This window comes from Trichomycterus rosablanca, chromosome 27 (assembly GCF_030014385.1).
Source record: "Trichomycterus rosablanca isolate fTriRos1 chromosome 27, fTriRos1.hap1, whole genome shotgun sequence".
NCBI classification, from domain to species: domain Eukaryota; kingdom Metazoa; phylum Chordata; class Actinopteri; order Siluriformes; family Trichomycteridae; genus Trichomycterus; species Trichomycterus rosablanca.
Genome location: NC_086014.1, coordinates 4348143 through 4363334, shown reverse-complemented (window position 1 = coordinate 4363334; position 15192 = coordinate 4348143). Strand labels below are relative to the sequence as shown.

At 37.6% G+C, this 15192-nt stretch overlaps 1 protein-coding gene across 1 annotated transcript in view; it reads right to left on the bottom strand.

Moving 5' to 3' along the window:
• nfatc3a (nuclear factor of activated T cells 3a) overlaps nt 1-12270 on the bottom strand; it is a 47469-nt gene extending 35199 nt beyond the window's left edge. The window contains exon 1 of the mRNA XM_062989516.1: nt 11798-12270. Coding sequence (XP_062845586.1) covers nt 11798-11897 — 100 coding nt within the window. The 5' untranslated portion in view covers nt 11898-12270. The remainder of the gene's footprint in view (nt 1-11797) is intronic.
• Between the last annotated feature and the right edge of the window lie 2922 nt (nt 12271-15192).

Genomic DNA, 15192 nt, shown 5'->3' with positions numbered 1-15192 from the left:
AACATACCAACATTCACATACACATTTCTGCCCTACATACAGTTATTAGATCCACTCAAGGTGATTGAAACTGGGTTGCATTAAAATATCTTGTAAAATATTTTACCACATCATGCAGTCATGACTTTTTGCATTTTTGTTTTATTTTTAAGATTTGTTTTGCACCAAATTATACATTTTGTGACAAGTAATGGAGCAGCATGTTGGGGCAGCACAGTGGTGCAGTGGGTAGCGCTGTTGCCTCACAGCAAGAAGGACCCAGTCGTCAGCCAGTGCCCCTTCTGTTCCTCCAACAAGCTGTTAAAGTTGCTCAGCTAAAGGTTTACCTCATCCGTCACGTTCAATGGTAACTTCTTTAGGTTTCACACAGGAGCTATAAGGATCATGTTACTAATGTCTAGAGAACAGAGCATTTTACATTAACCAGTTAGTGATGAATATCTGCGAGAGCCCCACTAGATCATAAGGTGGTCGCCAATCCACTTTCTTTCTTATTTTTAACAAAAAAAAGTCAATTTATCCATTCTTAGTTTCTGTTTCATACTGATCTGGGTCATGGTAGGACTGAAGCCTACCAGAAAACACTGTGTGTGAAGGGATGAAAAACAGGCTGTCAATCCATCTTAGGGTATTACAAACATACAAATGTAATCGCTGACTCACAACCTGGGGCAACTTAAACACACAGTCAAGAAAACCCACAGAAACAGAAGAACATGCCAAACCCATTACAGATAGTGACCAATGAAAAAAACCTGCTCGGCTATTGGGCTGTCTACGACATACTACAGCTTTAACTACACCCTTAACAGTGACTAAGCATTTGGTGTTTGTGTGTTAAAAAAATATAGTAAAAAAGTGGGTTCATGATTTGATGTGCAGACCTAACTTCCTCTCAAGTCAGGTCAGTTCCTGAACTACAGTACTTACACAACATCCTGGCTTCTGCCCCCGTGCACGCGTATGAGTGGTTTTGTTCTGTGGGGACAGGTGTAACCTAATCCCGGGTTCCCGCTGTGAAGCAGCACTGGCTCATTAACACGAGGATTTTCTCTGCACTTTGTTTTACAAGCTATGGAATCAACATTTTAAAAATTGACAAAAAACTAAAGAACTGATCATGCACTAGCTTGACTAAAGGCTCTCAAAAAGCTTTAATTCCAGCGGAGTGCCTTTACCTCTAAACACACAGAAGACTATCGTAGGACTCCAAACAGCACCCACCTGCAGGCCCTCATCGGTCAGGGTAGGAGCGGGGGAGATACTCTTGCTCACCAGATGTTATACAGAATTAAACTGGGGACTTAGCTACAGACAGAGGTGTCCAATGTTTTTACAAATGTCACGCTACTTTATATACGCTACATTCTTTATACATTACAAAATTATGACAGTAATTTATTATTTCATTATTTTAATTATGCTATAATAATAAGTAAATACTCCTCAAACTGGTGTCCAATATAAAGCACATTATTATACTAATATCAACAGCCTAAAAACAAACCTCGGTGCTAGAAATGTCTTAGTTTCTAAAATGCCTTTAGCTCCACTTTTAACACAATTTCAAGATCTAAAATGCAGTTGGTTTCCCCATGCTTCAAGGCTGTGCTTGGTTACATCACTAACAAGCAGTGGACGTCCACTGCGCTGCCCGGCGACAGCTGAAGCCGACAGGAACGTATGTTTGCTTTCTAAATAAAGCTCGCTGATTAAGGCGTCCCACACTGTGATAACATTACAGGATCAACAAAGCTCGGTGGGCAGAGCAGGTCAGAGCCTTGTGTCCTGCCAGGCCAAACCTGTCGGCCACTCTAAAAACTACACTTCAGGTTTGCTTTACAAATAATAAATACAAGTATACTGTACTGTGAGTGCTCCCAGGAATCTATTCATTACTTTATCCAGTAAACTTATAAAGAAGCTGTTGTTTGATTAGTGCTGTGGAGTTAAAATGTCTTTTAAATGTATTTCCAACATTTGGTGCTTGATTCAATTGAGAGGGGTGCTATGGTCTGTACAAAGAAAAGCAGATTTGAAACACGCTTACCCACTCGCAGTGCTCATGCACAAATTCTCGTGTACAGCCGCATTTGAAGCTTTAAATATAAATGTCTTATGCATTTATGTAATATAAACTATTATGCTTTACAATCACAAATGGTGAAGCTGTGCAGCACCTAGCAGTCACTCAAAAAAAGTTGAGGGACGACCCGAAAGCTGCGAGAACACCACTCGCCAAAAAGCCCCTCAGTGTGGGATAATTAAAGCAATTATGCAAAAAAAAGTGGTCCACTGTTGCTTCAAAAGATGGCACAACCAGTTAAAAAAGTAATTACTGTTTATATATGTATATATTTTAATAAACTAATTAAAAAATGTCTTTAGTGTTTCCTAATCTCTTACATTACAATTTGTATGAGAATCTGATTCGTTAAGTGTGACAAAAAGAGGAGTAGGGCAAAATGTCAACAACTATCTATTTTCCATTGTTTAAGAACCATACATTCATGTTGACCAGTTTATTGTCAGGTTACATCAAACCCTGCATAACATCTGTCAAACAAGTAAGGCCCTTAATGCATTTTGTAAATGCCAGCCAAACAATTTATTGCATGTTGACTGTCCTTTTTTGTTTACTTTTCATTTTAGAATGAGCTTCTGATTTACACTGCAGCTGGTGCTCTTAGAGTATATAAGTAAACATAAAGCAGAAATTAAAAGCTAGTGGAATGAGAAAGTTTGAACCCAACGATAAGTATTTTTATATCTATACATTAATATTTCTATTTATACTCGGTCCATAATTATATGATGTTACAACAGTCTTCACTCCACCTAAATAGCACTGACATTTTTGTCAAAGCTTTATTTACTCTGTATGAACACAAACTCAAAAATAAAATGAAAAAAGATCCCTCTGTTTATTGTCCCACTGCACCCCACTTATCAATCAAAAGAGACCTCCGTAGGACCCCAAGTAAGCAATGATGTTTGGGTGGTGCACCATTCTGTGGACCTCTCAGCACTGCACTGACACCATGATTATGACATGAGGGTGTGTTCTGTATGAGTGTATCAGGTGCAGCAATGTTGTTCAAACACAAGCTAAATAAACATTTACAGGTCACTTTATTAGTAACACTGTTAGCACTGGTTGTAGTTGTAGTTAGAGACTAGAGATGTTTATTTTTATTTATTTTTTACGGGCAACGTGCGTTAAGTGGACACTTTCTGATCACTGGCCTAGGGTGGCTTTATTTGACTGGTTGAAGCACTTTTCTCCCCCAACATTAATGTCCTTATAGTCATTATAATATTTCACAAACCATGAACGACAATTTTGAAAGAAAAATGGTGTTACGTCTGCCTAATAGCAATCTGCATATCTATAACATAAATAAAGGGAAAGTCCCTTTCATAAGTATATGTACTCTTAAAATATGCACTTCAGCATGACTAAGTCAAATAAGGTCATCCACACACACTCATGCAAACACTCTCTAACATCCCTCTACCATCGGCGTGTCACACACTCAATTACACAACTTTTCACAAAGGCAAATTTTGTAAGGTTGCCGTGGGAATAGTGAGAAAGGAAACCAAATGAAGAATTGACCCAACAGAAAGCATGAACGTATGAACAAATATTTGGCTTCATCACGTGATTTGTTACCAAATATTTAGGATGCACGGGTTGCCAGGATTATATTAGGCAGTACATACAACCTTATACCATCTATGTTGCCGTTTATGCATAAACGTGTAACTCACACAGCCGGTAATTAAACTGTCATAAAGCTGCAGATGAGTTTTAACTAATTCTGTATGATTCACTGCCTAGTGAGCTAATCAATGAATCAGTTAGCTGAGCAGGTGGGGAATTTTGGTGGGGGATTTTGTTTTTTAAACTTTAGGGTAAAAAGCCAGGGGCATGCAAACACTTTACTGGTCACCTTTAGATTCACAATAAGAAATTCCCATCAGCATTAACTGGGTGGGCAACACTTAATCCGCGCTGACTTAGTTTAGAGAGAAAACCAAACATTCAGTGCGGATTTACTTTACTTTTGCATATCTGTCACACTTAATTATTTTAAATACTCAAAGTAGAATGAATGTCAGGGCGAACACTGTGGCCCTGTGAAAATAAAAAAAATTGCCCACTTGTTTATTTAATGAACCAATTAATCAAATTAATTTGACAATTAGGTTTAATTAGACTAGACATGCAAAGACGTGACTACTGCCAATTCTGCTGAATCAAGCATCACTTAAACAAAAGTCGTTCTAGCAATGTGAAAAGGCCAATAGGTCTTAACAAGCAGTACACTACACAGCAATTAAAAGAAATACCAAAACTTTTAAAATGACCATTGCTAATAGTTCTATGTCATACTATATGTAAACAACACAAGGCATTTATAATGCTGAAAACAGGACTGTTCACACTCAGGACCGTTCACATAATTTTTAAGAATCTCTAACTTTTGAGCTTTAAAACTATTTACTGTATACGTTTGTTTAACTGTAAAAATATCATCTTCTACAGCCAACAAACTTCTGCACATTTTATTGCTAAAAATATTTGCTGAATTTAACATATTAGAAAAATGTATGTTTTATTTTGTCCAACATGTCAAATACAGCAAATTAACAGGGATTGAGCATTAAATATGAAGAAAAATGGCACATGTTTATTTGACAAAAATGAAGTGTGGTTGTAGAAAAGATTTCATTAACACTGGACTCCAAATTAAAACAGAATTTGTTATTTAAAGGTGATCTGTTGTGTAAATAAGGTTCAGGTTTTAAAAATATGACACTGAGCTAAACAATGAAATAAACACCCTTTCTACCATTTTATTACCAAAAACAGAAGATAGGAATGATTTCATCATAATTGCAAAGGTGATTCAAAAGGACTGACAGTTAAAGTGCTTGTCCTTAATTTCCTTCGGGATTAATAAAGTATCTATCTATCTATCTATCTATCTATCTATCTATCTATCTATCTATCTATCTATCTATCTATCTATCTATCTATCTATACAATATTTTGCTACATCTGTATTTCATTTAAATTAATGTATGTGTGTTTAGAACCTCCTGTTCTATAGCTAACACAATTAACACAGATGTTGACATAAACTGGAACCATATGACTAAGCAAAAGTAATTTTCTTTGCCTAGACCACACGTTGTAGAACTCTCTGAGTATTAAATGCGAGAGTTCAATGCCGTTACTTGTGCAGTATGGCTGAAGGCAAGCTGATGCAGAACAGCTTCAGTTACACTAATTTTAAACTAGACAAATGCCACACATAGCTGCTCGTGCCTCACCCCTGGGTAACAAACTACTCCCGCTCACACTTGACATGTTTAAGCCACCAGCACAAAAGCTCTTCCCTAACCTACACTGTCCCAGGAGTCGGTAAGGTAAAGGAACACAAGCACAGTACACAGCAGAACAAAAGAGAAGACCATAGTAATAGTGTTTGTGTTGACTACGATCTAATTGAACTTGGTATAAAATTGGTTTATTAAGTTTATTTTCGTAAGTGCCAGATTTTTTTTGAGTGCTTGCCCAACTGTTTTACATCAACATTTCAATATTGCCTAGCAACATAACTCAATTGGCCAACAGGCAGATTTCTGACTACCCTAACAGCTTGTTTCTTGATGCTGCTGATTGTAGAAAGTGAACTGAATCATACAGAAATACACAATATTACTACTTTAAACTTTAGCTGCTTTACTTAACATCTAGTAACAAAAGTGACAAAACACATGGACAAAACAACGATGACTATGTGCAATATTCTAACAGCATATAAGACAAACAAATACAAATGTATAGCCACATATATGTACATTTAAAAGCCATGTCCATTTGTTTTAGCATTAATGTTTGTATGGGAAAACCAACTACAGGCTTCACTGAATCTCTTGTACGGAGCAGCCTGTACACACTCGCTACACTATCACAAGGTGTTGGTTCACACAGCTTGGTTAAATGTTGACCAAGGTAAACTGGGGTCCTTAGTGAGTCAGCATGTATTAGCATGTATTTTTAAGCCTTGAGCAGATTGTTATCCTCATTTCTCGCTGCCTTAACGATGAGACTGAGATGTGAACAGATGAGAAGCAAACTACACCAAGTGGTCATTGTCTACTGGATGCCCTAAATCTGCCCAGTAAAGTTTTACTAGAGGAAGATCTAAATAAAGCAGCTTCGCTGAGATGACCTGCCCCCCTTTGAGTAACCGTGAAATGACATACAAACCACCGTGCACACACACACACACACACACACACAGGCTTGTCTGTTTAAACTCACCTGGGGACGTGGCACACAGCATTGTCGCTCAGCTCTGTGCTTGGCAGCGGCAGACGCAGGGAAGTCCTGCTCCAGAAAAGAAGAAGGAATCAAGTGTATGCCCTCTGTCGCTCTCGCCACAGCTGAAAATAACCGGCCCCGAGAGCTATTAAATTTCAGTCTTTCCCACGACTGAGACGGCAGGCCAGACGTGAGCTCGCCAATCAGGCTAAACGCTCAGCGTCTCCCCTGCTTACTCCTCAGAGCGCTTCTGCAAGTGTCTCTCTCCATCTTGCCCGTTGTTAAACTATGACTGAGTGCCCACATTTTGAGCTGGGCTAATGAGTGACTTATGAGCTTTGATAACTTGCGTGAGAAAAAGAGAATCCCCATAATGTCAAGAGGCCAATGGCAATCGTTATGCTAATCATTGATCGACATTATGCATGCATCACACTCGGCTAAGCACAAAGCTTAGCTACCTGAAGTTGTCTGACTTGCTAAACCCATAGTAGGGGTAACGGAAGAGTAGTAAATCTAAGGAAAAGTAGTTAGCGGCTAAGTGATAAGATACTGAACTGTTAAACCAAAGTAATCACGAGACAAAAGACAAATTGATATAAAAGAATAAATAAGGTTAAAGAATATAAATGAATATAAAAGAATAAATAGAGCAAAAGAGTGCCCTTCCTGTTCCTGTATTAGTGAGGGAGAAACAGTGCTCCGTCTGTCCCACCTCTAAATTCCACTACCATCTGAGGACCACATGGCAAGCCTGGGCACACAGCCAAATATACGTACACACACACAAACACAGACACATCATATCTGAAAGTCCACAGCGCCCTAACTAACACCATCTCCACACATAAAAGAGGATGTGAACACTCAAAGCCATGGTTCTGTATTCCAAAAAGATGCAGGACTGTAGCTTTTAAATGTAAAATATGTATTTATTTGGGCGGCAGAGTGGTGCAGTGGAAAGCATTGTCATGCAGTCAGGCCAATTGGAGTTGGAGTGAAAATTGCCTTAAGTGTAAGAGTGTGAACGTGTGTGTGTGTCTGCTCCGTGATGGACTTGCAGCCTGTCCGGGGAGTCTCCTGCCTTTCACGCAATGCCACCCTGCCCAGGTTAAAGCGGTGGTAACACAGACATCAATAGTTATATCAGGAAGACAGACATTTCCGCTGCAAATCTGTGACTTTTCATTGGCACAGAATGGAGCAGCTGCTCACCTTTAATTGCTAAAAGACTGACACAGCGTCTCGCCAGTCCCTGATACGAGTCTGAACACCCTTGTTTCATGACTAAGCATTTTAATATCAACCCTCGTATCTTACAGAGCAAATACATACAATAAGGGGAACGAAGTATTCAGCCACTTGTTTTAGTATTTATTACGGTGAAAATCCACTTCATTTACACAAAATGTCCTTTGACTTTGTTCTCATAATTATAAAAAGTATGTATTTACAGTACATAAATAATATTAGTAGCTTGTTGAAAAGCCATAGTTGGCAATTACATTTACAATTACGTCTACTGTAAAACTAATTGATAAGGGTCCCTCTAATGGCATCACAATTTCAAAATCCGGTTTAAATCAGGAGTTCAACTAGGTCATGCAAGCACATTCACTCTTGCTGTCTTCCTAAAAGTTCAGAGTTAGTATATTGGCTAATGGGATTATATTCCTTAAACAATGTCCTGATACATTAATCCATAAATGTTTTCTGCTATGGTCCAGCATAGTCTGCAGAAAAGCTGCCCTATATCATGATGCTCACATCTTCCCCTTTACTGTGGTTATACTGTCCTTAAAATGAAAATTAAAAAAAAAACAGCTCTTCTTTCTCCATACATGACAAGCAGAACTAAATAAAATGAATGAATGAAAAACAATATAAAATAAAATCAATTCTAGCTTTAATGTGTGAGATGAAGAAAACTGCTCAGTGATGCTTTAGTTTCCATCATTCAGTCCAAACCTTTTTAACTAAAACGGCTCTGAATTTCCTATTTCAATGCCTTATTCTTTCTTTGTTATTTCTTTGGTTAATTCAGGAAAAATATTTAGAAAGAAAAGTTTCCATGACTTAAATTCGAACACATTTTTCACAGTTTTACTAACAAAAAAAAACAAAAGGCCATTTTCTCTCTTAAAATCTCAGAGTGGACCCATTAAAACAGTTATTTTCTCCACTAAAAGCATCAGTGCCAACCTTATTTTAAATCCATTGGCAAGAAAAGTTTTTCCAAGGCATAAAAGTAGACCAACACATTCTGCTAAAAACACATGCAGTTGCATGTTCATGTTTTTTAAAACCCATTAATTATTCGCAATCATAAAAGTTTAGGTTTCTTAGCAAAGAGACAGGTGTTTAAATTAATGCATCCTGAATAAAGGTATGAGATCTAGAGATTCCCTGTCCTGGAGGGTCTAAGTGTGCTCTTCTAAAATGTTAAAGAACATTAGAAGTATTGTACAGATGCATGAAGCTGAATGCAAGGTGCTCGGCTGGCACTGTGGTAAAATACACTAGCCCACTACCACTGAGATCCAGGGTTAAAAAGCTATCGGCCCGTCAGGCGTCTAGACAGCCAAAAGGCTAGTAAAAAACTAGTAATGTGACTACTGTGGAGGAGGATGGAAAACAGCAGTTCAGCTTTCTAGTTTAATTATCTGCCTGCCTTCAAACGTTCTGAACTGCTGGAAATATGTTTACAACAGAGGACGACTACAGCACGTGTACAGGGCAGAGCATGATACTGTATCATGTTGCAGTATAAAACAGCATGTTGGTTGCTTTTTAAATGCTGTTTTCCTTCCACAAAGGGGCTTTTGCAGTCAGTGTCTGCTTGTACAATAAAAATACAAAACATACTCAGACTTGTCCACCCACACAGCAAACCATAGCGGGCTGACTTTGTACAAATCTGCTTCCTTCTCGACACACTCCAGAGGACGGACAGATGTTGATTTGGGTATCGTTTTTCAGAAGAAACACCATACATAGATCTAGTTAAAATTCAGTTTTCAGTTTTTACAGTCTGAGCAGGACAGTTCCACCACACACATACAACCACAACACATTCAGATGCAGAAATCCAAACTCAGACAAGTTTCATTGTCTCTGTTCGGAATCAGCAATAATGCCCTTAATACAAACCTATGAGCAAGGTGTACTACACTCTTATTTATTCATACATTTAAATCTCTGTTTATTTTACTGCCTGCTTCACTGATTGATAAAGCTCTTCAAGACATACATTTAAAACATCACAGGAGGAAAACGCCCTACTGAACTTCCTTAAAGACTGAACTTTTTAGCACACAGAACAAATCTGATTTACACAACATGGACAAGAGTATTGGGACAGCCTTTTTAATTACTGAATTCATGTGTTTCAGCCACAACAGTTGCCAACAGGTGTAATTTTATATAAAAGAAATTATATAGTAGTTCAGGGAAGGCTCTTTGCTGTTCCAGCATGACTCTACCACTGTACACAAAGCAAGCTCTTTAAAGACACGAAGAAAAGCTTGGTCTAAAGAAACTCCAGTGACCTGCACAGAGACCTGACCTGACTCACTTAACAGCTCTGGAAAAAAAACTGGAACATCATGTACAGTTCTGTAATTACAAAAACACTAAATGACATAGTATTTATATCTAAATGAAACATTTTGCATGAATGATGGTAAAACTGTGTGATTATTTTCACTTTACAATTTTACTGACTTAATTAATTTATTTATTTATTGTTGAAATTAATAAATGCATAAATTACTATTCTTATAAATGACTATTATTGTGTAAATAAATGCCAGTGTTGACCTCTAACATTACAAATGTCACTGAGTAAACTGCAAAATGACATTCAGCATGATTTTGTTGAAATATGTGCCAGCCATCTTATCAATGTGGAATATGCAATGAGTATGGTAGTGTTTAAAATGTGTTTTTTACTGACAGTGATGATGTCTGATTAATTTACAACTCTTACATGAACAAATGTGGATAATTGTGTTCAATAACCAGCATCTTTGTAGTAATACAACTCTGCAAACAATTATACTGAGAACTGAGAACTACCGTATGGTGACGTGCAAAAACTATCAATGACCAGATTATCAATCTAATGTTACCCACCATGTAACTTTTATAATACAATTATACTAAACTCGAGCAATAAAATTAATGTGCTTTGCCGTACATCAATAAATGATTAAATACTAATAAAACAGCAGTAGAATGGTAAAGGATATTACCGGGGTTTTTGCATACATTAAAAATGGTAGCCCACAAAAAAGGTGTTTTTTTTTGCAAATCTATGTATTGTTAAAATGCTGCATGCATTGTAATGATACTATGACCTATTATTTTATGTCATTTGGCAATATTCATAATTGCATACTAACACACTTAAATGTATAGAAGAGCATATTACCTGTATGCATCCATAAGCTTGGTGTAACTGAAACACACTTTCGTAACATACTATTTATATTTATTCATTAAGCAATTGTTTTTATCTAAAGCACTGTTCAACTATTTAAGGGCTCATTAATGACACCTTGGCAGTGTTGTGACCTGAACCCTTGACCGTCTGATCAACAGTCAGTCTAGTGCCTTAATTAATGAGCTAAAACTGCCCTATTTAGCATGTCAGTAGTCAACTTTATGAGACCTTGCTGGTAAAATAACATGCTGTTAAAATCAGGTATCAGGAGGTGTAGTGAACTTCTAAATAGGTCACTTGTCTAGGTCCAAAATAGCAAACAAGCACATTAAATGGTGTATGGAAATGTAATGTTGACACAGATTTAAACCATTTTAAAATACTACATACTTTATTAGCAAAGCATTTAGTGTGTTACAACCTGGTCATGTTGTAGCCATAAGTTTTGCCTAAATGGAACATAGTAAAATAAAACTTTGCTGGATAACTGGACCAGTAATGTCAATGTGCATCATGCTGAAGGAAAACTCACCTCTCATGTATAATTATAAGTGAATATTCTTAAGTGAATTAAATGATGTATATACAAAGTTCTGCTGTTACATAACATTGCCTTTCTAATTTTGAAAAACAAAACAAACCGAACTCTTCCACTTTAAAATGTATTAAAATACGCTAAATATTTTGCAATACAACTTATTTCTTCCAAACAAGTAGCACGACTCGTACCCAAGTGGAAAAGTAGTTTAATAAATAGTGTTTACATATTAAAACATATGATTTTAAATCTTCATTAGAAGTACAGGACATTAGTAGGCGAGGGATTAGTCTCATGTAAGGTTAGCATGTCAGCGAACAACCGGCTTTATTTACTGCGTTTATAAACAAACCAACACAAACACAAACACTGCACTCAAACCTCCAGCGAGCATGTTTGTGGATAAGACCCAGTGAAAAGTACACTTGAAGGGCATAGTGAGTGAGAAAGTAGGGTAGAAAAGGGGAAAACTGACCTGGGGGGCCTGGTGGCGGTAGCGGCTGCTGGTGTCCGTCCTCACCGAAGATCAGCCTGAAGTCCAGCTCCTCATTCCCGCTGCAGTCTGCACTACTCATCGGGTTTGACAGCTCAGCTCGGCCTCTGTCCCGTCTATCCACTCCAGTTCCCGTTCACTGTCACAACATTTACTGTTACAAACTCGACTCAACTTTTGTCCTGGTCCTAAAAAAGTCTGGGTTTTAGGGTGTTTCGCTAAGCTCTCTCTCTCTCTCTCTCTCTCTCTCTCTCTATCCCGTCTGTAATGAACTCACTCGGCTCTGTGCATGTCGAGTTCAGCTATTCCTGCTATAACTTTCCAACGAGCGCAATGTGCAATTGTTTTTAATATCCTTCAGCACTCGCCGCTGTTTATCAACACACAGCTCTCTCTCTCTCTCTCTCTCTCTCTCTCTCTGTCTGTCTCTGTCTCTCTCTCTCTCACTGTGCTTCTGTCTCTCGCTCTCTGTCTCTCTCTATCCCAACTTTTACTAGCAGCGCGTGACAGGCAGGTCCAGCGGTGACGTCAGCAGAGTCTGCATACAACCAAGGAGAAAGGGTTCATGGGTATTGTAGTTCCCTGTACATTGACAGCCACCACGTGGACGCAACTGCTAACCATCAAGTTCAAGTGTTTCTAGGGTTGCCAACTTTCAGAACTGGAAATAAGGAACACCCTGGGCTGGCAGGTTGGCGGAGGGCATAGGGTGGGATGGTGGTATGGCGGGTGTTTACCCGAGGGGGGTAGGCGGTTAGGGTTGCACCTATAAAATATATAAGGGGTCTTACACAGTCACAGGAACATTATCAAAATGTTTTATTTAGGCTGTTTAACGTATATTATTTTCATACTTTATAATAATAAATCAGAACCATATTTTAGGCAAAACAACATGCATAAAGAACATCATGTAGCATTTTTTCTCAATAGTGCAAACAACATTTTTACATAATCCAACTTCACACTGACAGCCCCGGTTCTGGACTGCGTTGCTTAGGGGGGCAGTGAGAAAATCCAGTGCCCCTATAGCACCGGCCCTGCTAGTGTTACTTTAGTTTCGCCCTAAGCCGGATTCGAACCTAGGGCGGAAAAATATGCGCGATGCGCTCTGCCTACTGTGCTACTCATACAGCAGAGTAATAAACAGGTTGTTATGCTGATATGCCTGCGCACACAACTTAAATACTCCTTAAATTAATAACCAAACGCTTTCTAATTCCCACGGTAGCAGCAGTTTCCCTCTGTTTCATACACATCGGCCTGTCTCAGTCTAATCTGCAGCGTTTCTCTCCCATCGATAAAAATACGGAACAAAGCGCGTCCTGTATCAGTTCAATACGGAACGTGATGTTTAGTTTCCAAATACGGAACGATTCCGTATTTTACGGGACGGTTGGCAACCCTAGGCGTTTCAGTCAAACTCGTTGCTAAAGAAGAGAACAAACACTAAAATCAATAATGTAAAATAAATAATATACTTACATATGATAAGAGGTGGTGCGAGCGCAGATTAATTGTGGAAAGGGGGTTTAAAAAATAACAGATGGCTTTCAAACAATGAATGTTTTGTAGGAAATATGCTTAGTTAATAAACAGATAAACAAAACCTATTCTGTAGTGGCCCTGACACAGTTAGGTAAAAGGTTATGTGATTTATGTGCTTTAACCATGTAAAAAGAGCCATTAATAACAGTAACAGTAAGGATAATAGTTATAGTCTGCATTCTTTTCATAAGTCTGTATTAACATCAGAAAAATAACATTTTCTCCTAATTAAATAGATTCCAACCCCCTAGCCACAGCCTTTCACATGCCCCCTATAACACGTGTCGTCGCCGATTGCTTACTTCTTTACTAACTGCTCTGCTGTTTCCCCCACCGCTCATGGCGGTGCCTCGACCAGTCCCGAGACTGAAGAGTGATTGCATATTGCTGTGTATTTCCAGGTATGCTACGGACCCACCCATGTTTAATAAAACAACAGTAAACAGATAAAAAAAAAATTGTTTCAACTAATTAACTTGACTGTTCTTTGTTTATAAATACACATTCTGCATGTTTACAGATGGAACAGGAGCATGTTTACCACTGTGTTACATCACGCTTCCTTACCAATATACCAATATACCAATATTTTGCGATCATTTGGGAAGTGACAACATCAATTGTTGTGGTTGTAAAAGTGGATTTTTTTCTCATTTCTTTCAAAATTAACAGTCCCATGTCTTGTTGATATATGGCTTCTGCTTTGCAAAGCAAAGTCTTAACTTGCACTTGTAGTTGCAGCAATGAACTGTGTTAACTGACAATGGTTTTCTAAAGTATTTCCAAGCCCATGTTGTTACTTTTTATTAAAATAGTATATTGTTTTTTTTAATGCAGTGTATTTGGTCTTGCCCTTTTCATACAGAGATTATTTCAGGATTCTATGAATCTTTTAATAATGTTATGGACGGTGAATTCCTACATTTCCATGCAACTGTGTGTGACATCCTTAAACTGTTGGACTATTTGCTTACACATTTTTTTCACAACCTGGTAAATCAGTAAATCATTGCTTGTAAACAACTTGTCTTTCATGAATGCTTGTTTATACCCAATCAGGAATGCAGCATTTATTTTAGATTTCTTTTCACAATTCTGGTTTTTAATTTACACAATTCTAACTTTTTTGGAATGTGTTGAGGCAACAAATTAGGAATTCATTAATATTTTTTAAAAATGTATAAGTTTATAAACTAAAACTTTAATCTCAGTTCTTTGCACTATTTATTCAGTTTACAAATCACGTTCTCTGTTTTTATTTACATTTTATTTATTGTCTACTTACTGCAGCTCATTCAAAATGCTGCTGCCTATATATTAAGCAGGTCAAAAATTTTGAAAACATCTCTCCAGTTAGTACACAGATCCTTACACTAGCTACCATAGATTTTGAAGTTACATTATTCATAAATTAATCAATCAATGGTTTAGGACCTAAATACAACTCTGGCTGCATTTAGCTACTACATTCATCTTAGTTAAAATAAACTTTCGGACAAAGCATTTCTTATGGAATTAGAATTATTTTGACTAAAGCACCCTGAATTGCTTGTATATAAAATTATGTTAATAAAGTTGAATGTTCTTGCCTTGTTCTGAAGTTGTCAGCATGTCTATGTTACATTCTATGTTCAGAAAGGAAATCTACTGCCTACATGAACTCAAAGGAGTGACGATTAAGGCCAGCACTGAAAGCTGTATTATGCTGTATTATCAATTTTAACCAATAGTTAGTCATCGACTTTAGAAAGGTCTGTGCATATAATGTGCAATTAGCTTCTCATATACCTTTAATTAATCACAAAATAACCTCACATTGTTCCTTTGAT